General features: G+C 39.8%; 1 protein-coding gene across 14 annotated transcripts in view; it reads left to right on the top strand.

Moving 5' to 3' along the window:
• Positions 1-1,152: 1,152 nt before the first annotated feature.
• mark3a (MAP/microtubule affinity-regulating kinase 3a) overlaps positions 1,153-23,397 on the top strand; it is a 46,344-nt gene continuing 24,099 nt past the window's right edge. For 8 of the 14 annotated variants that reach the window (XM_085392291.1, XM_085392288.1, XM_085392292.1 and 5 more), the window contains exons 1-7: positions 1,154-1,792; positions 6,726-6,911; positions 7,776-7,829; positions 16,126-16,174; positions 17,816-17,881; positions 22,178-22,248; positions 23,235-23,291. In XM_085392291.1, the coding sequence (XP_085248417.1) occupies positions 1,742-1,792; positions 6,726-6,911; positions 7,776-7,829; positions 16,126-16,174; positions 17,816-17,881; positions 22,178-22,248; positions 23,235-23,291 (534 nt within the window). In that variant the 5' untranslated portion in view covers positions 1,154-1,741. Of the gene's footprint in view, positions 1,793-3,479; positions 3,628-6,725; positions 6,912-7,775; positions 7,830-16,125; positions 16,175-17,815; positions 17,882-22,177; positions 22,249-23,234; positions 23,292-23,397 lie in introns of those variants that run through there. The other 6 variants (XM_085392296.1, XM_085392295.1, XM_085392298.1 and 3 more) reach the window with 3 other exon arrangements.

The raw sequence follows: 23,397 nt of genomic DNA, 5'->3' as shown, positions 1-23,397 counted from the left end.
GTAGAAATTCACAGCCTAGAAATCCAAAAGGTATATCTACGACCTGTAAATGTTGTATCCTGTATGAAACCTATAAGACTTTGTGTAAAAAAAAAAAAAAAAAAAAAAAAGATACTAGCGACCTTTAAAGCTCTCATTTATTCGAATTGAATTCGAAGAATAAAAGGATGGTGTTGATATTCTTTTCTGTCTCGCTAATATTTGACAAAGGCGCACAACTGTTTTCCTTTGAAGCTCACTAAATTCCCATTTCCTCCCGACTGATGACAGGCCTCTCTGTACTTGTGGTCCTGTGGGACTGAGGTCAGTCGGTTTCCTCACTTCCTCCACCCGTTCAACTGGACACAGTCGTGCTGCCTTCAGGTGCTTTGGGAAATAAGATACTCACATTCCATCACAAACAAATCTCTGAATTCGACATTAAACCCAAAACGGGGAACTTGGCGTCGTCTTAGTGTATGGAATCAAACATGAAAATAAGCAAGGCTTAGAAAAACAACTCTAAGGCATTTAACCCTAAATCCCTCCGCAGTTTAGTTTTGAAACATCCAGTCCGACCTACAAAAATATAACTAAGCAGTAACACCTACCATATGTAATGTGTCTATTTGTAGAATGTAAACTGATTCTAATGTTTTTAAACTACCACACACACAAACACGTCAGAAACATTTATAAATGTAGCTGTTATATAACTTTATCCCACACTGTTATGGTTTTAATTTAATTCAGATAATGTGGGGTTTAAAAAACAACAACTAGTATTTGTAACGCAATTTCTGATTGCTACAGTTGAGTTGTAGTACTAGAAAACACACTGTGTTTTATAAGGATAATTAATACATTTTGATGTTGGTCAAATAATAATAACTTTGCAGAGAGACTGAAAATAATCAACAAAATATTTATTAATAAAAGCAATTTAACTGCAGGCTAAATCCTATGACAATCTCTTACTTTTTATTAAGCTTGTTAAGTAGTATATTGCACACAAAAGCTTCAATCTTATTCCTAAGAGAAAAAATATTTTCTTTGATCTTTCTTGAATCACCCAGTCGAACAAAGAAATGCCATTATTAGGTCGGTTGACCGACATTTTAGAATAATTTCTAATGTCGGAGCTCAGTTGGTGTCCGTGAAGGCAGCATAATCCAGCCCAGCCGCTGAGTAGCCATTTTGGTCCCACCTAAAACAGACAGACCCGCTTCACTTTGGGCCGCCGGAGATGGAAGAAACCGAGCCGACGACGAGTATTTCAGCTACCTGAATCTTTTGAATCACTCCGAGAATTATCCAGAGGTGACACTCGACGCCATGGCACGGTTCTAGACAGAGTGGTTTTGTGGAAGAAAAGCCTGTGGCGATTTTTGGAAGTGGCGACCGACAGCGCCTTAACGTTATTATAGTTAGCTCCAGTGACTCAAACCTAAACGGACAGACGGACACTGATTTCGTTTCCCTGCCGAGTTTAGCACAGGCCATGCACGGTTTGTACACGCCGTGTAAATGCTGTAAGAGGGATTGTTATGCTCTTTAGTGAGGGTTTTTCCTGCCCATAGCTGTTCAGGTGCTCGACTCTAACACGTCCGGTCTCGTTTGAAAATTGTCACGATCCATGCTGAGACTGTTTCTCCGGAGGAAGCCGAAAAGCAAAGCAATAATTTCATTCTTCGGCTGTCGGGCTGAAGACTGTGTATTTTGGACTTAAAACGGCGACTGGCTGAGGAAGAAGGAATAAAAGATGTCAACAAAAACTCCTTTACCTACAGTCAACGAGAAGGTGACGGAAAGTGTAAGTAGAAGGGGGCTGTTTTTTCTTGGGTTGTTTTCTTTAAGTACATGTAAAAATATCACGGGATTGCCAAAAAAACGTAGATCCTCAATAGCTTTTTGCTGCCTTGTTAGACCGGATGATAGATGGTTGTTTCACACTTGGTTGGTAAATCGTAAACAAGCATATCTTCTACGTCAAACACGCCTCTGTTAATGAGTGTTAGTAATGGGCTTTATTTGCGCCTTGGTGTGTATTTTTTGTTGGTGTGTGAGAAGTATCGATATGACTGTAGGTAATTAGACTGTACTAAGAATATTCAGGCCCAACGGTGAACAAAACCACAGTACTTTGCTTGCTGGTTCTGGCAGGCAACAGTAGTTTGTCTTCAGCCTGTCTATTGGCTCCCCCAGCTGTCGCTCAGAGGTTTCACCCGTTCAGCTTCCAAATAAGGGCCTCGTGAGTCCGCCCCTCGTGACTAACAGAACCTCCGGTGTGAAGGTAGTGACAATGTAGCCATTTGAGCTTCCGGTCGGGATTTTCAAAATTAGAATTGAACTAAAATGGAGAACTTAAGCGTACTTAATCATAAAAGCTGCAAAATGAGCATAATGTATATGCAGGATTGGTCAATTTGACTCTCCGCTATTTTTCTTAATTTCAAATTTATTTATATAGTACATTTAAATAAACAGAAATCACCAAAGGGCTTTTTTTTTTTTTTTTTGGTTTTGGTTTTTTTTTGTTTTTGTTTTTTGTTTTGTTTTGTTTGTTGTTGTTTTTTTTAAAGTATACCTATAGTTCTCTCCTTTTTAAAGTGGAAGTGACTATAGTGGAAATTTTTAGGCACTCTTTAATAGACCTCAACCCTTGTTCCACTGAAAATCAAATCTTTACTACAAAATTTAATGTCCTGAATATTTTAGCTGCAAGGTTTTTATTTGTATTTATTCATTTTATTTGATTTTTTTTTATGGAAGACTGTGTGTATCCTGGAGGTCTTTTGCAACTTATCTCCCCTACGCTTTTTCTCTGTCACACATTTACCCCCCATATTCCATGGGTACAAATATGCAAGAACTACCACCAGATTCTTATGACTCATCTGAGTTGCAGTATAGAGCGGGATGGTGATAAGGGTTATACTGCACGAGAGACGCATGTGGGTGATAAGACGCCAGAGAATTCTGGTGATCTATTACTGACCAGCAGGCACTGAAATACTAAATCAGTAGAGGCAACAGTAAATACAAGGGCTCATTTCACGTCACAGGGATTAAAAGGGAATTAATCAGCATTTTAAAACATTTTTGTTGTAAAGTGCTGATAATTTGTTTTTGTTTTTTTTTGGGGGGGGGGGGGGGTCTAAGACCTTTTTTTTTTAATATTTGTATATGTGGACAGAAATAAACACCTCATATCATTTGTACTATGTGGTACTGTGATTGGCATTTTTCTAATATCTTCATAGGCGCTGACGTTGATTGGCAAAAGATTAAGCAGTACCAAATAAAGTGTTAGGGGAAGCTCTGGAAGCGTTAAAGGTTTGTACGAAATTCGATACTGGCGTTTTCCTCCGTTTTGGCAACAATGAGAACGGAGCCGACAGGAAGCCTTTATTATGAAAGCCTATCGTCTGGTTTCCGGTTTGGGTGTGTCTGGCTGTCGCAGGCTTGACTGGGATCAGTGGCTTCCCCCTCCTGCCGTCTCCCTCTCTGTGTCTCTGCGGTTATCGGGGCTCTGAGTTGGGAAAAATCTGGTGTTGTGGGAATCTCTGTGGGCATCGTCAGCGGGGCGCAGTGCTTTCCTGTCGAAACATGACTGGCTCCCAGGCAGCCAGGAGACACCGCAGCTTTGTGAGTAACCAATAAAAAGGGACTTTTTGTTGTTGTTGTTCTTGTTTTAATTCTTACAAGTTGTTAGCTGGAAAAATAACACGATGGTAACACAGGTGGATGTTTTCTGTGTGGTTCAAAGATAATGAAAACTTCATCTGAGTGTTTCCACTGCATTTGTTCCCAGTCTGTCTCTGGTATCCAACAGTGACCTTATCCTAGTTGATGGTATTTTTATCTCCTCTGCTATCGCTGTAGAAGTCCTAAAATATTCCTGTAGTGACTTAAAAGTATGTCTGTGCTGTTAAAGTGACCTTATAGACTAGAATAGAATAGCACTTTATTGTCATTGTACATGTATAACCAAATTATGGGTTTCTTACTGAGAGTTGCTGTGTTGTAACTGCTCTGATACTTTTTAATACTCTGCAGTGTTAATTAAGTTTTAACTGACCTTGCCTTGATATGAGGTGCAATCTGTGCACAGTTTCTTAAATGTTTAATTTTGCAGCAACTACACGTCTGTTTAATTTCCCACTTTATCAGTGTCTCTTTCTTTTGTCTGCTTAGTGAATGGGGTCAGCCAGGTTAGGGACTGTAGGGGATGGGGAGAACCGGGTGGGGCAGAGTGCATCACTACCCTTAATGAGGCTTTGGTAAGGTGGTCGATACTGAGGCCACACTTAGTATCTGCCAGATTGTTGTTCCAGTTTTTGGGCACAGCACCCAAGAATTGATCCATCAGTACACCACCTCAAAATCACAAGGCTGTGCAGTTTCTCTTTGATTACATGATAACGATGCGGGGGAGAGTGTGTTAGGTTTTGCTGCGTTCCAGAAGTATCCCGAGCAGAAATGTGGTTATCCAAAGTTTTACTGTTGCAAAATCTTAAAAGCTTGGTGCAGTGTAGTCCAGTTAGCCACTACATGCTACTACAACCTGAATAATTAAAACAAAGTTTAATCTGCCAATCTCAACAAAAACAGGAAGTCACCGCTTCATAAAAGCAGAATTTCGATTTGGCTAGATTATTTTATATTTCACAAGTGTACCTTATAAAGTGGCCTGTGATTACTTATTCCTGCAAGACTGATGAGATTATTTTGTTTAAAAAGTATTGTAGAATTTTTTTAAATTGCTGTCATAACATTGTCTGTTTGTGATACATACAGCGGCTCTGCTTTAAAATGAGCAATGTGAATAAAATAATTTAAATTTTCTTTTTCATTAAGACTATAAATTGTTTGTGGAACACTTACAATTTGCCCTGTAATCCTAATGCTTACAGGGCACACATCATGATGCTGCCGCATGTGTAATCTGGTGTAGCCTCTAACCAAGGAGAAGGTCCCATCTCTGCAATTAATGTCATTATTGTGTTTTATCACCACTTTTTTTTTTTAAATCTAACACTGAACCCCTCTCCACTTTGTACTCGACAGCTCAGCGTGCTCATACAGAATCAGGAAATGTGTGTAGAGGCACGTTTCTCCATCACCTCACTTCTGTTTTTAAAGTGGCAGTTCGCAGGTTTGAGATGGCACCTTGTTAACCCAAAACATTTATTAGAATGAAAATGTATGAAGAAAGAAGTCGACTGGAATTAAATGACTAGTTGATCAATTGCGCTCAGAGCATATGCAGAGCTTTGTGTGATTGTTGTATGTAATCGCCAGCAGACTGAGCGGTAGAAACCACCATTGTTGCCTCCCCCCACCCACATGTGCTGTGTTTTCCATGACATCTCTCTTTTGCTAGCCTCAAAGTCCTGACATGAAACTTTGACCAGGTGAAAACATTGGCAAGAAAAAGGAACACTTTTCAGGGTATCAAGGGTTAGCTTCAGCTAGTTAGCAGAAAACGCCAAATATTGGTGTGCATATTGTTTAAACTGTTTTAAAAAGAAGTTGCAAGGAGACGTTGTTGGTTTTCAGATTCCTCTCTATAGTTTCTACCACTGGTGCTGTGGTAGCACTGTGAGAAGGACCCTTATGTTAATGGAACTGTTGTATGCCCATCAAAGGATATGCTACTTTTTTCAGTTTTAGTTGATTGATAAGGACATTCTGTAAGCATGTGACAAAGCACTGCATTGGAACAATATCTCTAACAGTGAATTAATGGGTAGTTTAGCAGCTTCTACCCCTTGCCCACCCTCCCCAAAACAATAACAAATAAATCTGTGTCCAAGGACTTGATTAAGTGGCCCTGAAATTCTTGGCCACATAAACAAGAAGCCAAGTGACTGTTATGTTCATCTCTTAATACCAAATTATAACTAACAGCCTTGTCATGCTCACAATTTACAAACTTTACATGAATCTAATTATGATTTCAACATATTCTATCCATATTGACATTATTTAAAACTGATCATGATGTTCATATTTCATAGTTTTGGAGAAAATGCAATAATTAAGTTGGTTTAAAGAAGCATCTAAAAGGAAAGCAAGTAGTGGTGTTTGCTATGCACCAGTGGAAAAATGTGGGGGAAGGCAGGTTTGCTGCAACCAGAAAATGAAAATAGGCTTTTCGAATAAACGTAGCATGCAAGCACTCAAACATGGTGATGCATAAACCTGTTCAGTGCACTTATGTGGACTTAAACCTGTAAGGAGAGACCGTTAGTGGTGCTGGCATTATCCACATTTGGCTTTGTGCATGGTCCATAATATTACACATTTCAGTGACGGTTGAAATTGATTTCTTTTTTGAAAAATGCGATTAATGGGTTCTAATGTCACTTCAATATAAACAGTATTTAGTGGGACAATATTTGACTAACATTATTTAGCTGGATCTTGTTCAGCTAATATAATAATAATAATAATAATAATAATAATATTCATGGGAATATCTGTACTTTTGGATGTTTGGTTGATGAAACTCTGAAACTGCTGGGATAAGCACAGAGTTTATCAGCCATCTGTGGCCGCTGGAAGAAAAGCTTACTTTCTTTGTGTGCATCAGAACTATAAATATCAGTAGTGTTTTTTTCCTGCTGAGCCGAGGTGCCACAGCAGGTCAACATGAGTCACCATTGATTACAAGTAGATGTTGCAACACATAAGAGCCATTCAACAGCCAGTGCTTGTCTAACATTGTGCCTTTTCCACAGCACACCTCTCACAGCAATGGCCGTCAGGAGATCAGCACACGCTCAGGCCGGACGGGCGTGCGTCCGGCCCGCAGCTCCGAGGAGCCGCAGCAGCCCCACGTAGGCAACTACCGGCTGCTTAAAACCATTGGCAAGGGCAACTTTGCCAAGGTCAAACTGGCCCGACACATGCTCACCGGCAGAGAGGTAAGATGTACAGTGATGCTGACTATTTTTGTTCTCTCTCTTTAAGAAAGGATCCAAAACAGTACAAAGCTTTACAGATAAAAAAGTTTTTATCACTGTTTGCTTCTCCCTCACGCTGCGAAATAGCTGCGGTTAAGGAGCTGGATGTCTTTGCTGAGCTCACACCTAATTTGTATCTCAGTTCCTCTTTGATGGTGACCTGTGTGTGTGTTTGTGTGTGGCAGTGTCTCACAAACTGTCAAGCACTAACATTGAATGTCTGGTCAGATTTGTAATTTTGCTTGCCTGTTTTTCAGTTAGATTGATCCTGATTTATAATACTGCTTTTAGCTTTAGTTTTTACAATTTAGAGCCTTGAAATGCATTTTTCATAAATGTGTATGTTATTGGAACATAAAAACAGTGCTGCCAGCTTTGTACACCAACCCATTCATCGCTGTAAATCTTGTAGGCAGTAATGGTTGTTTTCAGTGCAGTGTGTAGCAGCTGAACATTTGATTTGTTCATAATTGATGAGGAGAAAGGGCAAGCGTCTTCTTAATGCAGCCTGTGACATTTAAGGAAAGGAAGCGTCTCTGCTGCCTTTGTCCTCTCTGTTCTGTAGATAATAATTTGGCAGGTGCATTTAGACATATTTTTAACTCAAAGAGGATGTTGAAACTATTTTATAACCCTCCCTGTTTAGTTTTCAAGTCTTAAAACGGCAGTTTGGAAAAACATCAGCATCACGTTCCTTTTCTCAGCTCTTTTCTTTCTCGTTTTTGGTTTTTGTTTTCGGTGCCATGTTCCTCTTCCTCTGTGCCACACTTCTCCTCTGCTATTATTTGCCACTTAGCTAACTTTCTATTTTTTCCCTCTCTACAGGTGGCAATTAAAATAATAGACAAGACACAGCTGAACCCAAACAGCCTTCAGAAGGTAATTTACCCCTCCTTCCCTTTCTCTCTCTCTCTCTCTCTCCTGTTATAATGTGGCAGAACTCATTTACTAATTCATGAAGCACAACAGATTGCGTATTAATTGTGTAAATGGGAAGCAGGGCATTCTGAGACTGAGCTATGTTCTCCATAGAGCTTCCTGGGGTGAATTAGGAGCTTCTTTTTATGATTAGGTATAAGGCTTTTGCTGCAGTAAAGATCACTTTGTTCCAAGTTGCCTGATACATGTTTCAGACTGAGGCCTTTAAAAAGGGATTGTATGGTTTGAGGCTTGTTTTCTTTGATTTTGAATTTGCTTGAAGAATTCTTAGTGGAACTGTTTTAACAGGCTTATAAGATATAGCTGTAGATTTGTCCCATTTGAAGGTTTTTAGATGGTGGTTTTCCTGATGTGTTGGAAACAAAAATAGTTTGGTCTTTTTTTGTTTGTTTGTCTGTTTGTTTTTTCCTCCCGCTACCTTTTCCCAGTTCATGTTGCATGGTTGTCATGGAACTTGGGAGCCATGGTTTGGTTTTCCTTGTTAAATCAACCAAATCAGGAAGTGGGCTTTCTTTTAAAATGCAAATTTCACAGACTGAGGGTGAATGCCTTTTTTTTTTTTTTTTTTTTTTTTTTTGCTTTTTTGCTTTTTTGCAGTTTAGTGAATGGCAGTCTAACTTTACAGTTTGAAGTCAGCGAGTTGAGAGTGAGCTGCCCGTTGCAGTGTTTGTCCTTTTCCTTTTTTGTTTCTAATCGTTAGCAGTAGAAATGTGTGTGCGTGGTCGTTTTGATCTGTGCCGCCGTGAGTTTTGGTTCTGTCTCTGGGCCTGGAAGTGGTTTCGGGGAAGTCGGAACGATATCGACTCTGCTGCAGCTCCCGAGGCCCTTTTTTCTTTTTTCTCCCCCATCGTTAGACAGATAAGAGGGGATGAAGCGGAGCAATGCGGCTGCAGCTGGTGGTGACGCTTATGATGTCGGGTGTTGATGTTGAGCTGGACCCTGCTGCTCGGCTCCTCTCTCCCTCATCCCTCTCAGCAGTCGGCCAGTGGTTTTCCATCAGTTTTTCCAAAGCTCCATTGATTGCGGCCTTTGTATCTCAGAGGCCCGGGCCCTTTGGCGTTGGCTGTGACACTACGTTGACAGAAAAACACTGAGTCATGACAGCGCTGTTCACAGAAACACAAAGCGTGAGGCTTTTGTTGGCAATCCTTGTTGTTTTTAGGTTACTGCTTTGTCACACTCAAGAATAAAAACTCTTTTAGGTGCTTGTCAAGTTATTTTTCCTACTGTTCCACAAGAGATTTAGATTTATTTATTTTTTTACTGTTTATTTTAAGCAATTGGAACGAGCTGGGAAAAGAAGCCACATTTAAAGGCTTTTTAAAGTCTTTTCATGACTGACACATTAAATGTTCTCATTCCTGTCACCTGATGCCATTTATAGGCTAACTATCTCTTTTTTCCCACTTTTTTTTTGTTGTTGTTGATTTTGAGTTTTAGAGTTAAAGGAAATCCTGACTTGGCCTAGATAATTGGAGCAGTAATTGCGTGAGAAATGAATCCAGCAAGATTCATAATAAGGAGGACCACTCCTGTTAAAGGAGTCATTTTTGGCCTAACCCTAACTCTTTTGGCAAACTTGAAGCTCAGCCATTTATACAATAACTTAGCATAAAGAATGAGGATGGGGGAGATGCTGGTTCCTGCCAGCTCCATGCTAACAGGACCTTTTTTTTCTTTTAATGTATTAGACAATTAGAATATATTTAATTGAGCCATAGCAGGCCTGGTAGTTGCAAGGGTAGCTGTTTTCTCCTTTTGGTCCTTAAGCTAAACTAAGCCACTGTGTTGTAACCACACTTGTAAACCAGCTCACAACTGCATAAGATGAGGGCTTTGAAAAGGTAATTATTGTATTTTTTTTGTTTGTTTGTTTGTTTTAACCAATCCTTCAAAAACAGTAAAACCTAGTGGATCATTAGACTTAACACCACCTACAGAAACAGATGGCTGTTTCTTTGGCAGCAAGCGAGCAGGGATCTAGGTGAGCACTAAGAAACGCAGTACATGTTTATGTCACTGGCCAGTGTGTGTGTCATCAAGGTGTTATTGTTTTTTTTGTTTGTTTTGTTTTTTAATAAATATATCTGGCTTTCATAAGAGCCAGAATATCCTCTGTTGTATAGTCGTACTACACAACTAATTTGTTAACTTTAATTACAAGTACTGTGCTCTGTTGGAGGTTGCTGAAGTAGTTCATTTTTAGGAGCTAAAAGTCATCCTAGGCTGATGCCCAGATCTTCCTGTCAGACATGCCTGGGCTTGTCTGGTCATGTACTGTAGGGAGTGTAATTACATGCCATTGTTATGGTAATGATATTCACTATAACACTTTTATATCACACAAAAAAATCATACCGATGTTTTAAGGAACAACGCTGGGAAAAGGGTGGAAAAGGCACATGACCCTGACTTGTTTGGATTATTGCCTACACCATGGGTGTCGAACTCCAGACCTCAAGAGCCGGTGTCCTGCAGGTTTTAGATCTCACCCTGGATCACCACACCTGAATCAAATGATTAGTTCATTACCAGGCCTCTGGAGAACTTCAAGACATGTTGAGGAGGTAATTTAGCCTTTTAAATCAGCTGTGTTGGATGAAGGACACATCTAAAACCTGCAGGACACCGGCCCTTGAGGCCTGGAGTTGCCCACCCCTGCCCTGCACTGTGCCTGCATTTGCACAGAAGGACATCACAAAGAGTAGAATATGGTGTCAACTTTGTAGCTGATTTGTTGCACTTTGCTCCAGAAATTTGCATTTAAAATGCACCTCTGTTGGAGGTATCTGTAAAAGTTCACAGTGGTATTTCTTTAAAAATCCAGAGGATGATTTAAATGGAGCATCATCATTAATCTCACAACTGACTCGGTCCATCTGACAGGAACCTGAAGACTATCCATCTAAAAGTACTGTTACATCCTCATCACCTGTGCTGTAGTCGCAGCAGTTTTATTTCGCAGCTCCTTCTTTTCAGTAGATGAGTCATAAGTGAGTTTCTTTCAAGAACTGCTAACATCCGATAACTTAATCAAATACACGGACTGAAAAATAAAGTTCCTGAATGTGAGAGCATGTTATCAATGACATTACAAAATGCCACAAAGACGAATCCACTGCTAAAGAGATGCATTTTAGTTGTGAAAATGAGTGTTATTTAATGTAATTTGTTATGGTTTTTGTGGACTTGCTTATTAGAGTAAAGTTATGTGTTTTTTAAGTGTTTACTTCTGCAGTAGTAACCAATGGGCACAGAGCCACAGACAGCCTGGATGAAGATTAAAGGGGGTGGGTCTTTTCATTGGCTTTGTTGATCATGAGAAAAATATCCAAAAATGCCAGCTGAATCTCTTGAGTATTTTAACAGCCGACTGTCATCGCACAGCTCCAAGTTTGTCAATGTGATGACGTTTTTCGGTTCAGATGGGTTTTGAATGTCTGGATCTCTTCTATTTTTCTTTGCACAAGTCTTACCTTTGAGCTGGTGCTGGTGAAACAGCCAACCTGCATCAGAGCCAGCACCGCTGTGTCCTGACCTCTTATGTAACTGAAAGACTTGGCGAGAGGCTGATAGCGGTGGGGGTGGAGGGGGTGTATCGTCTCTGAAGCCTAAATGTTTATTTTCAGCCTCTGTTCTTAATAGTTTGGCGGAGATGAGTCGACATTCACATCTGTCACCGGCTCCTGGCAAACTGCTTCCAGCTTCCCGCTCTGTTCTTGTCTTTCTGTCCTGATTCAACCTGCTGTGGTGGTCTTGTTATCCTTGTCAGGGGTCAGGGTGGGAGTATGATGCTTGGAAGTCTTGATTAAATGTAAACAGTGTTGGTAAGAAGCTTAGTCTGTGACAACGTCCAGTGTCAGGTTTGTTTTTGCCTTTAGTGGTTGGAGGATTGTTATTAAAAGCTTTTAACATGACGTTTTTTCCATGAAATTTTTCCTGAGCTGTCAGTAAGACTTAGTTACTGGCACTGAAGAAGAATCAGTTGGATGTAAAAGAATTTGAGCCAAATGTATGAATCAAACTGGTTCACATAAGACATTGACAACAAAACCTCATAATATCAAAAAAGTAAGAAATGTCATTTTTTTAAGAGAAAGAAGTGCCTTCAAAAAGTTACTGGGGAGAAAGTTTTTTTTTCCCCCAGTATTGTTTTATTTGTAGGTTTTCAATCCTCAAGAAAACTATCTTAGTCACTTAAGTGTTTACATAGTTTTAGATGTTGGGAGCTGTTAAAATGGGGCAATCGTGGCTCAAGAGTTGGCAGTTTGTCTTGTAATCGGAAGGTTTCCGGTTCCGGTCTTGTCCTTGGGCAGGACACTTCACCCGTTGCCTACTGGTGGTGGTCAGAGGGCCCGGTGGCGCCAGTGTCCGACAGCCTCGCCTCTGTCAGTGCGCCCCAGGGCAGCTGTGGCTACAATGTAGCTTGCCATCACCAGTGTGTGAATGTGTGGATGACTGAATGTAGTGTAAAGCACTTTGGGGTCATTTACCATTTAAAATGGAAACAAAAAGTAAAACAAAGTTTTTCAAAAGTAGCTCCAAAATTGAACCAAAAGACTCCCATGTTAAAACATAGTTTTAAGGGCGAAGCTAGACTTATCAACCATTTTTTTGTAGATCCAAACTTCATCTACAGATACAGCTCATTTTAATAATAACCTAACACTATACACTCATGTCCAAATATGGTCACACGTGGCTCCAGGAACCAATATGGTGACGACCAAAATGCTGACTTTAAATCTTTAAAAAATGGCACTTAGCCACCGCAACATAAGCCACTGGTTTGTTACGTCCTTCTTTTATATGGAGACTAAGGAAAGAGAATTGGAGAAGCCAGCGTTCAAGTTTGTTTTTACCACTGGTGACTTCTCTGAATCTCATAAACATGGTGTGATAGTAGCCATTAATTTGAACCATAGTGTTATTCCTTCAGGTTGATTTGTTTGCCCGGATGAAAACAATAACCGTGGAGCTTTGAAGGGACAAAATAAGCCCACTGAGGAGGTGAACTTAACAAAACACAGTAAAGTAAAACTGCCGTCGGGATATATTTTCTCTTAGCTGAAGTAAACAGCCGGGGTTGATTACCTCAAAAAGTGCACAGACATCCATCGTTCTTAGCTGAAGTTGCAGGGGCTGTAATCTGATTTGATATGACTCAGCTCAAAGCGTCTAACCTGGTGGGATGAGAGTTTATAAAGAAAACATCCAGTAAATGATCTAATGTAGCACCCGTGAGATTTTGTTTACAGGCCTCAGATCTGTTTTAATTGAGGCTGTTTCAATCTAAACAGAAAAATGCAGCAACTAAAAATGTAGTCTGACAAAAACTAGTTTTAGGTGTGACTTCACCCTCGAATTGTGTGTCATGTGGCCTAAAGGTTCCTTGTATAGATCATAAGATGGATTGCGTAATCAGGACAGCTGTGCATTATTGCAGCGGCATGACTGGATCACCAGCAGGTTTGAGTCCTCGACCTAATAGCTGTATTATGTGGTGAATCAGCCCCGTCTCTCCAGAGTTTTTCCACTAATTCTGTTTACTGCGTAACATACCTGACAAAGTATTCCCATGTACTTGTTGGCGTGTTGTGTTTAGAACCCACCCAAGTTTCAGAAGGCTTGTATATGCTATATAGGACAGCACAGTTTGTACCGAAGTCTTCACAAAGTTACACAGAAAAGATAAATTGAGATGCTTCTCTGTCGCTGATGAGGTTGTTCAAAGCTGCAGCAGCTTCTCTTCAGTAAGAAGGAAAGAGTTCCTCTCTGAGCTGCAGTGAAGAGGTTTCCACTGTCACACAGAAAACCAGCTTAGATTTATTCCCCTGTACTTTCAGAGAGCTCAGGAGAGTATTTTGAGTATAATGACGGGCAGATCAGGGTGTAATGACAGTGAGGAGACCTCAAGCTCACTCCAGTGCTCCTCTTCCTCTCGTCATCTTTGTCAGAGGCCAGACAACTCCTGCATCAGTTCGTTTTTCTGTCTTTTAATTTTTTTATTTTTGGGGGGCTTCTCAAAAAATAAAAAAACTCCTTAAGGCCTCACTAACTGGAGTTCATAATATTCCCTTCAGTCTCTGAGCAAGGAATTACATGAAACTTATTATCCAAGTCAACAACTGCCCACAGCTGGAATTCTCTACATGATCTGAACATTTAAAATTACTGTTAATCGTTTGTTTTTGTTTGTTTGTTTTTGGTTTTAAGTATAGGGGATGCAGAGTTGATAATAGAATGTATTCTTTCTGAAATCTGACAAAAAAGAGCGAATCCTTTTAGATGTAAATAATTAGTGAACCTACTCTGTAGTCACCTGTGAGAAACCTTTATTAATATTTCAGATCTTATTATCCAAGGTATGAAAGGAAAACCAAGAAATCTTGTAGGGGAAGTTCTAACAAAGCCGTACTTGGAGCGTTTATATTTTCTGTGAACTAAGAGGATTAATAATAGTCAATTATTCAACAACTGGATAAATATTAGACTTGTGATGCAGAAGTGATCATCTGTGGCAGAAACTGTAATGACTGAATGATGTATTTTTACAGTCACAATTTCTGCTGCTATGGGTAACTATGCAATAGGTGTCATTGATACAGTGCACCATGTTTTGCCACCTTACAGTTTTCAAACTGGACTTCCTGGTTCATATTTCATGTTTCATTGCCTCTCTGAATTTTCAGCAAAAGTGATGCTATAAAGGATCCTTTATGGTGCTGCTGAAACATTTCTTCATTTATGGAAAAGATGACAGTTTTATGTAATGAATGTTTTATAGGTTTCCACTTTTTAGCCAAAAAATCTAAACGCAGTGGATAAATCTTTCCTGAAACATGTACTTCTTCATTTGATTGAAGACTTTTTGTGTTTTCGGGCTGTCCAAGATCTGTTTGTCAGCAAGCGAACCAGCACATTGGGACTTCTCCTGCCTCATGAAAGATTGATACCTTGTTTTATATTTTTATGGAAGAGAAGAAAGTGAGGTGTAGTTTTCAGCAGCTCAATAATAAATCCCATGTGGTGCTCTTTATGCCTCCTAAAGCGAAACACTAAAAAGGATTTTTGGCCACTAAAGATCTCCTTGTCTGATCACTCTGAAGCATAATGAGGAAGCATGTCAGCCAAGTGTCTTCCTTTTCTGAGGGATGGAGATCTGACACCACATGTTGAACTTAGTTTAGATTACCTTTGCCCGTCAGTGGCTCTGAAACCACCACTATGTTGCAGAATTTCCTGTAATCCTGTCACTGTGTCAGCAGCAGCGACATAATGACCACATTTCTTTGACAAATATGCTGAGGATGTTTAGTAGAGACCAGAGCTTGAAATGCCATGTTAGCACTCAGGAAAGCAGTGTTAATAATAGTTTTAAAAAGTCTTAATATATTAAGAATGGTCACACATTTTGAGAATGTGTTCTTAAAAATGTATTAATGCACAGTTGGGGGGGGCTTTCGGAGTTTTTCACCCCTCACTATATGAACAAAACCAGTGAGCCACATCTCTTAAACCTATGCCCAAATAATCATGTAGTTGCACTAGTTTGTCGTCATGATTTAACTCTAATGCTGTTGTCGTGTGTGTGTGTGTGTGTGTGTGTGTGTGTGTGTGTGTGTCGGGGGGGTGGAGCATTGCACACAGCATAACGTTGAGTAAAGACAGGTAGAAGACAAGATGGCTTACTTGTGTTGTTGAGAACTCCTTAGCCTACTGCAAGTGTAGCAAAAGCTCCCAAACAAGTGCTACGCTCTCTGAAATAAGACAGGCAGTCTGTGACTGCAGTTGGACAGGTTGCATGGAAGCTTTTGATTGGTTCATGTAAAACCTCCTGCCTCCCCAAAGCAATCAGCCGAGGAAAAACATTGCAAATGTTTTTCAAAGTTTATTCAGAATGTGTTTATCTCCTGCGCCTGTGTAATGACATGGCATGTCTGCTATCTAAAAATAAAATATTTCTTAAAGCATTTGCACTGAAACACTTTGACATGAAGCCTCTGTTTTCTTTGCTTTGAAGTTGTTTTGTCATGAAGAAAAGGGACAGGTTAACTCACACAGTCCACTGGGATAGTCTGACTTCATGCTGACTCCCTCATGAAAGTGCTCAGTGCTCAAAGACATACAGCAGCTTTTATTATTGTGGTTTTTATCTTCTGAGGTTGAATAATGTGCTTTGTTGCTCAGTAGACTATATGCTGAAGTCTAAACTCTGAATTTTTCTAATTTTCAGCTCTTCAGAGAAGTTAGAATAATGAAGATCTTGAATCATCCCAATATAGGTAAGTGCATCTTGTTTAGAAATAAGAATTTTAAGTATATGAGCTTTATAATGACGAGGACGACTGACATGCAGGTTCAACCTTTGGACCTTTCTGTTGGTGGACATGAAACAACAAGTTCCTGCTATGCATTTTGTCATTGCTTTAATTTCCCTTGTAGGATCAATAAAGTATCTATCTAACTAGATATGACTCGTTAAACTTTTTACTTCTACATGAACTGAAACATAAAAGAAGTCAGGAGATTTGAGCAGATGGATTTGTAGCATACATGTAACAAGCCATCTAAAGTACCAGGAACATTTTCAGTAACAAGGTCGAAGCCTGCATTCTTGGCATTTTATAAAATGCTTGTGAAAGAGAAACTATAAAACAGGAAGCTGTCCCAGATGACATTCAGACTTTACTACCTTCATCTGCTGTTAACTGCCGGTAATTGAGGCTGAAACTGGAGGACCGTTCGTCCCGCTTTGTTTTGGAATCGGAGTATGATCGGTAAACAAGAGAGCGCATGCTGCTCGGAGCCATAACGAACGCTGGAAACACTGAGTCGTCTGCGAGAGCCAAAAATGCCAACAAACGCCAAACCACAGCAACAACAAGGAACCTACATTACAAACAAACCTTAGCTGTGGAGCGCCTGACTATGGAATGTGTAGCCACAGGAAAGCTTTTGTGCTGAAATGAATAATTAATATTATATTTTATCTTCATGAATTATTATTCCAAAAAAATGTAAGAAAAATATTTTATCCTCAGGTATTATAAAGCTTACCAAAAGTCCTATTGATGATGACTTTATTTATATGTACGTTTTAGAGGAAATACAGATGTTGCCAGTGTAGCAGATGATTTTTAATGGGGGGAAATTTAAGTTTTTGGATTTCTTTTTTTTTTTTTTTTTTCCTTTCCTCTCCTTTCTTTGTATTCCCCTCAACTCTGGTAATGTTTCTAGGCATGAAAGTGCACTTATATGTACTATGACCATATAAGTATATACTAGTAAAATCTGACAAATTTATTTGTCATGAAACAGATTAGAGAAGTCTGCCACAGTGCATTTTGTTCTTGAAATGTGAATTTCCTGTTTGTTTGGTTTTTTGTTTTGTTTTTTCCCCATGTCCTCTCTGCTTGAGTTCCTCTACAAAAGTATAATAGTAATTATCAGAGTGATAGTAAATGCTATCACCAGCCCATAAACTCTCTCTCCCCTCCTGCATTCCCTTTGTTTTTCATCCCACCTTGTCTATATTTAGCAGTGCAGCTCTCAGCTGCTCGTCACAGTCCTTTATATCGGTGAGCTACTGCAGTAAAAGAAGGAAGGGAGGGGGAAAAAGAAAGAAAAAAGAATTTGGACTGTACAGTAAATACCGAGTGCTGCTCAGCTCAACTATGATGTGCTTACATGGTCACGACACGCACAGTTCCACGTGACTTCACTTTTTCTTCGACTCACTCGGGGTGTGTGTTTGGAAACAATTTTTCCGTGTTCATGAGCATGAATTCATTACTGCCTCTGTCTGGATCTCTCTCGTCTTTTGACATAATTGAATTTATAATCTCTCTCTCTCTCTCTCTCTCTCTCTCTCTCTCTCTCTCTCTCTCTCTCTCTCTCTCTTTCTTTTTCTCTCCCTCCTGCAGTCAAGCTTTTTGAAGTTATTGAGACCGAGAGGACGCTCTACCTGGTAATGGAGTACGCCAGTGGAGGTGAGACATAGATGCAGTGGTTAGCAAAGTATCTCCAACATGTCAAACTTGTGAATTACAACCATTAGGATTGTAACAGTAGCTGTAAGTGCAACATTTGGTTCAAGAGTTTGGCTGCAGAAGTCCCTTTATGTTGCCGTGCTCGAACTCCTGGATGATATTTGCCTGAAGTCGAGGTTCTGTCTTGACAGCTGGCAGATGCTGTGTGGTTTTTATTTTGCACGACACTTTAACTCACAACATGGTGAAATGGAAATGCCAGAACTTGCAAGTTCTGTGCTCACACTCTACGGCTCAGTCGACTGGTCGCCATGTGGTGCTCACTCTGAACACGAGCAACGAGCCCCCACTCACTTTGTCCACCGGCAATTCCAATAAAGTTTCTCTGTGATAGCGAAGAAAGTGCGAGGTCCTGTGACTTTGTGCTGTGTTAAAGCTGACATTGCAGTTCTGGTTTTAATGGATTCTTTGAAGTTGATTAAGAGTTTGTTATGGTTGTTGTAATTTATTTTATACTTCGAACTGGTCAGATTTGAACGCATCCTCAAAATGTAAGTAAATATGAACCATGTACTATTACACCCCCAGGCAGCCATTTAGTAAATATAATTGCATAATAAATTTTGGTTTTAAACAAATGTTATGGTTTTATAATGCCAAGAACTTTAAGAATTTCCTAGACCCCCATGAAAATAAATAATGTGAAAAACAACTCCACTAACAGCTGCTGCACTCAAGACCACATAGTTGGTAGAAATCTGCTCTCTGTGCTGCTCCCGAGAATAATTTATTAATGCCCAATGTGATAAATGTGCATGTTAATAATTAATATATCTTTGGAGCAGCATATCATCTGCAAACTGCACTTGTAGCTGAAAGGGGAAAAAAGGAACAAGATTACTTGTACAAAGAGCTCAACAACAGTTTTATACCATAGCCTGAGCTTTAACCTGACTTCTGCACGAAGTATACAGTAATGTGGAAAAAGTCTTGAACCCTCATTCATGTCTATATATTTTGCTTCCAAGGACTTTTTTTGTAATTTGTTTTAAAGGTTGTCTTCAGGAATAGTTCTCTAAGCTTTCTATTGGTCTTTTATTTTCAGGCACTTTGTTACTAGCAGCCTGTCACCAAAACACTCTTTTGCTGAATCTATGAAAAATGACAATCATAACACAGTTGGATCAGCATAAAATAGAGCTATCAGACAAATGTGGCATATCTCGGCATGGTGTGCATTGTGCCTTTTTTGTCATGTATAAAACACGGCGGAGGCTGTGTCATGATTTGGGGCTGCATTTCAGCCAGTGGTGTTAAGGATCTTGTAAAATTGATGTAATTATGAATTCAAAAGAATACTGTCAGATTTTAATCCACCACATAGTGCCATCTGGAAAGCATCTGATTGGCAATGGCTTCATTTTTTAGGATGACAGTGATCATAAGAACTGTGCCAGTGCAGTAAAAGCACATCTGGATAGAAAAACACACAGTGGGACACGATCAGTCATGGATTGGCCTCCCCAGAGCCAGAAAAGCAACATTTTTGAAGAATTGTGGCACAACAAAAAGGCAGCCAACATCTAAAGTAGAGCTTTGAATGTCCTTCAAGAAGCCTGAACACTACTTGATAAGAAAGCTGCCTTAGAGAGTTCAAGCTGTACTGAAGATTAAAGGTGTTCACACCAAATATTCGCTTTCGAGCACATTGGAATTGTACAAACTCTGTTTTATATGTTTGCATGTTTTATTAACGCAATGAACCTATTTTCCTACCGCAATGTATAGAAATGAGCGGTGACTCAAGACTTTTGTGCAGCGCTGTATGATAGGCATTGACATATTTTTATTCTCAGAAAATTTACTATAATTTATAAACTACCAAATTTAAGTTAAACATAAGTTAATTAGACGTAGAGTTCAAACACATTCTTTTATACTTATTACCAAAATTACAAAATGCTTATATGAAAGCTCTCATGAAACTATTGCCACATTCTGAGACATTTGTATCCCACATGCAGTATATATGAAAAGGAATGTAAAGTTTAAAGCTACTCCCCAAACGTTGAAACATAGTGACATAAGTATTAATCCATGCGGAAAATGAACAAATCCACTCAACACACAGGAGACGAGTCAGAGCAGGAAAAACATGTTGGTCAGCTACCATCAGCTCTGTGGGACACTGCATGTCTGAAAGTTCCTACAGTGTTGCATGTTTGCGATTTGAACATTTTGTCTTCCACTAAAGTAAACATTAGTTTCAGTTGTTCACTGGATAAATGACTTTGTTGGAAAAGCATCCTTTAAAAGCTAAGACTAACTTGCTCTTAGATTAGCTTCAGCTAAGACAAGAGAAAAAACCTTAGTGAACAAGATTTATCAAGAATGAAGGAGATTAAAATGTTTCTGTAGGTGAATTTGGGATTATGGTCTTGTTCACACGGTCAGCTGTTACAGTTCCTCATGCCTTACCTTATCAAAGTCTCAGTCATACTACCTTTTAGGGCGTGCAAACTGTCACTCAGAGCCTTGAAACAATCCTTCAATACATACTTTTGCGAACACTGACATCCAAATACATTTGCCTGTGGGTGCCGTGGTCACAGGATAGCTGAGGGTTTCTCTCCCAGTCTGCTTGAGGCAGCTTGTGAAAGAGGTGAGGTGGGTTTTGTGCTGCAGTAAATGAAGAGGAGTGAAGGGGAGCACGCAACAGCTACAATAAACTATGCCTACCCTCCAACTTGAGATATATGTAGCTGTAAGACCCCCAAAGAGTTTTCTCTTGGAAGTCTTCAGCTGGGGGAAATTTTCTTTTTCTGAATTCTCATTTCATGTCATGTCATGCCACATCTTTCCATCGATTGCTTGAGCTGTTCATTATTGGACTGCTGAGCTGAGCAGAGACGACAAATTGTGAAGACATGCTTGTTGGGTACCAAATCACATTATCACTGAGATGGGAACTCTGATCACTGGCCAATTGCATTAGCTCTTAGTGACGTAAATCGAATACTTGTTTCAGTTCGTCATTGATTTTTCTCAGAAGTCATGCAGGATCTTAAGGTGACCCTGTCAGGTTGCTTGAAAAAAAAAAAGTGCAGCTTAACTAATGTTGTCATGATAGAATACCTGCTTAGTGTCAGAATATTAGTGTTACCATTGGCAGTAAGTTGCTGTGTGATGTTTAAGAGCAGAAAACTCGGTGCAAAGAGGTGGCGTGTAATAACTAACCAAACTGCCCACTCCAGTATATATGCACATGAGACTGTATTTAGGGCAGTGCAATTTCATACCTGGAATGCTGTTATTGCTGTGCAATATCATTATGTCCTGATATTTTGTACATTTTTTCCATAATGTATACAGCTCATTTCTCTTAGATTCTTACATGTGTATATCCTAGATCCTTTTTTTATTTTTAGATTTATTAGTAAATTTGTAAAACTGTATGTGCTGAATGACAAAGTGACAAGTTTATTCTATTCGTCTTTTCTAACTGTGGCTGAGTCCGACTTGATAAGTTGCCCCAGGATTATTTGATAGTGCAGAAAAGTGATGGCAGAATTTAAGAAGCCTTACAGTCTTGTGCCTCAAATTAATTTAAGACAACAAAATTATAGTTTTGTTCTGCATGCAGTTTTTATTAAAGCTCATCTTTATGTACAACATACGACATGCTATTTACCTCTGACATGCAGAGTTTCAGCACGCTCATTCTGTCTTTAGCGGTTGAGTCAGAGACCGCTGATGAATTGATGCTTATAAGTACAGAATCGCACACTCTGGCTGCCTCTGCAGGTCAGCGCCGAGAGCGCGGAAGGGTTTTGAGGATTCAAGAGAAGTGGGGGAGGTTTTTTCTGTTTTGTTTTTTTTTTTTTTTTTTTCTCCTCTTTTTTCCTATCACCAGAGTATGGGCGTGCACATGCACGCACCAGCAACTCGAGTTCAATTAACACACGAGGGAGTGTAGTCACGTTTTGGTTGTGCGTGTGGGCCGAGGGAAGGGTCTGCTGCTGTGGAGCTCAGCTCGGCGGCAGCTTTGTGCCTCCAGGAGAGGCTCAGTGTGGAGGAAGCGTTGCCGAGCTCAACTCAATATGGTCAAGAAACGCCCTCGAACCATGCACATGGGCGATGGTGCAGGCCAGCTGCGTATAAGTTATTTTTATCTGCAGATTTTTAGAAGCTGCGATTCACTTTGTGTTTGTCTACTTTTTTCGTATCCGTTTTCCTCACTGCTTATTCTCTACTTTTAGTGTTTTCCTCAATTTCTCTCTTTCTGCTCTTTTGCAGGAGAGGTGTTTGACTACCTGGTTGCACACGGAAGAATGAAGGAAAAAGAGGCCAGAGCTAAATTTAGACAGGTACCCAGCTTTCTCCCCCTGCAGTGTTCTGGTTTCACACCTCTGCTCCTGGCTGTGCTTCAGACAGGACGCTGTCCTCTGTGTGTCCTCGGAGGACAGAAGCGTCTCTGTTGTGTTGAGACTGATGAAATGTCTAAACCGACTTGCTTCCCCATCACTTACCTCTTCATGACTGTCACAAACAAGCCATCGACTGTTGTGTGAAGTGCTAAGAAGCTGGTCCAAAACACCTGGCTGTTATGTATTCATGTTCAACACTCAGACTCTCTGTATCTTTTTGCCCGTGTTGGTATTGGTTTAATTAGTAGTGAACGACAGTGATCTGGCATCATAAATGAAACAGCCTCTGGTGTGATCAGATTTTAGATTAAAACTATCTTAAATTGTGTAATGAGAAACAATCCCTTGATAATCAGATCTAGCTGCAATTTCAGTTGAAGAAGTTTATGTAACCCCCCATCCTGTTACCATTCTACTTTATGAACTGTTTTGATAATGCTCATAAAAGTGACACAACCTTGATGCAGTTTGAAAACATGCAAAAAACTCAGTTTGGTGGTGTTTTTTGCCAGTGTTTAAGTTATAAACTCTGTGCATCTGAGTTGGTGGATATACTAACATTTTGCGTTTTGTAGTGTTGGTTTCTCAAGACAACACAAATAAAATTCTGTGCAAATCTTGAAGCCTTAAAAATGAAGGGAACTGAAGACTCAAAAATGATCATTTTAAAAGCTCTAAAATGTGTCACTCAAAGGAACTCCTTGTGCCCTGATACTAGCAATACTCGTACGTGCCTCACGAGTCAGACGAATGTACGACAGAGCTACTGCACAAACCTGTTTTCTCACCGCTCTGGTGTCGTCAGCCCCACCTTAGCTGAGTTGTATCTTTCCTGTTAGTTTCAACCACATCTCCTCCTACACCACATCCTTTATCACAGTCTGAGAACATTTAACTAAGCTGTACTTGTGTTTTTTTCGGCACAGATTGTATCGGCGGTGCAGTACTGCCACCAGAAGCACATTGTTCACAGAGACCTCAAGGTGAGTGGTTAAAAATGCAAACACAGCAAAAAAAAAAGATCGAACTTGAATTTTCAGTATTTATCCAAAAGCCTTTATAGGTCACACTGTGGTGTGCATCATGCAT

The sequence above is a fragment of the Rhamphochromis longiceps genome, linkage group LG19, assembly GCF_057381845.1.
Source record: "Rhamphochromis longiceps isolate RC_006_pf linkage group LG19, R_longiceps_female_GT1.1, whole genome shotgun sequence".
In the NCBI taxonomy this organism is placed as follows: Eukaryota; Metazoa; Chordata; class Actinopteri; order Cichliformes; family Cichlidae; genus Rhamphochromis; species Rhamphochromis longiceps.
The sequence above is the reverse complement of the archived record's forward strand: the minus strand, read 5'-3'. Positions and strand labels throughout refer to the sequence as shown.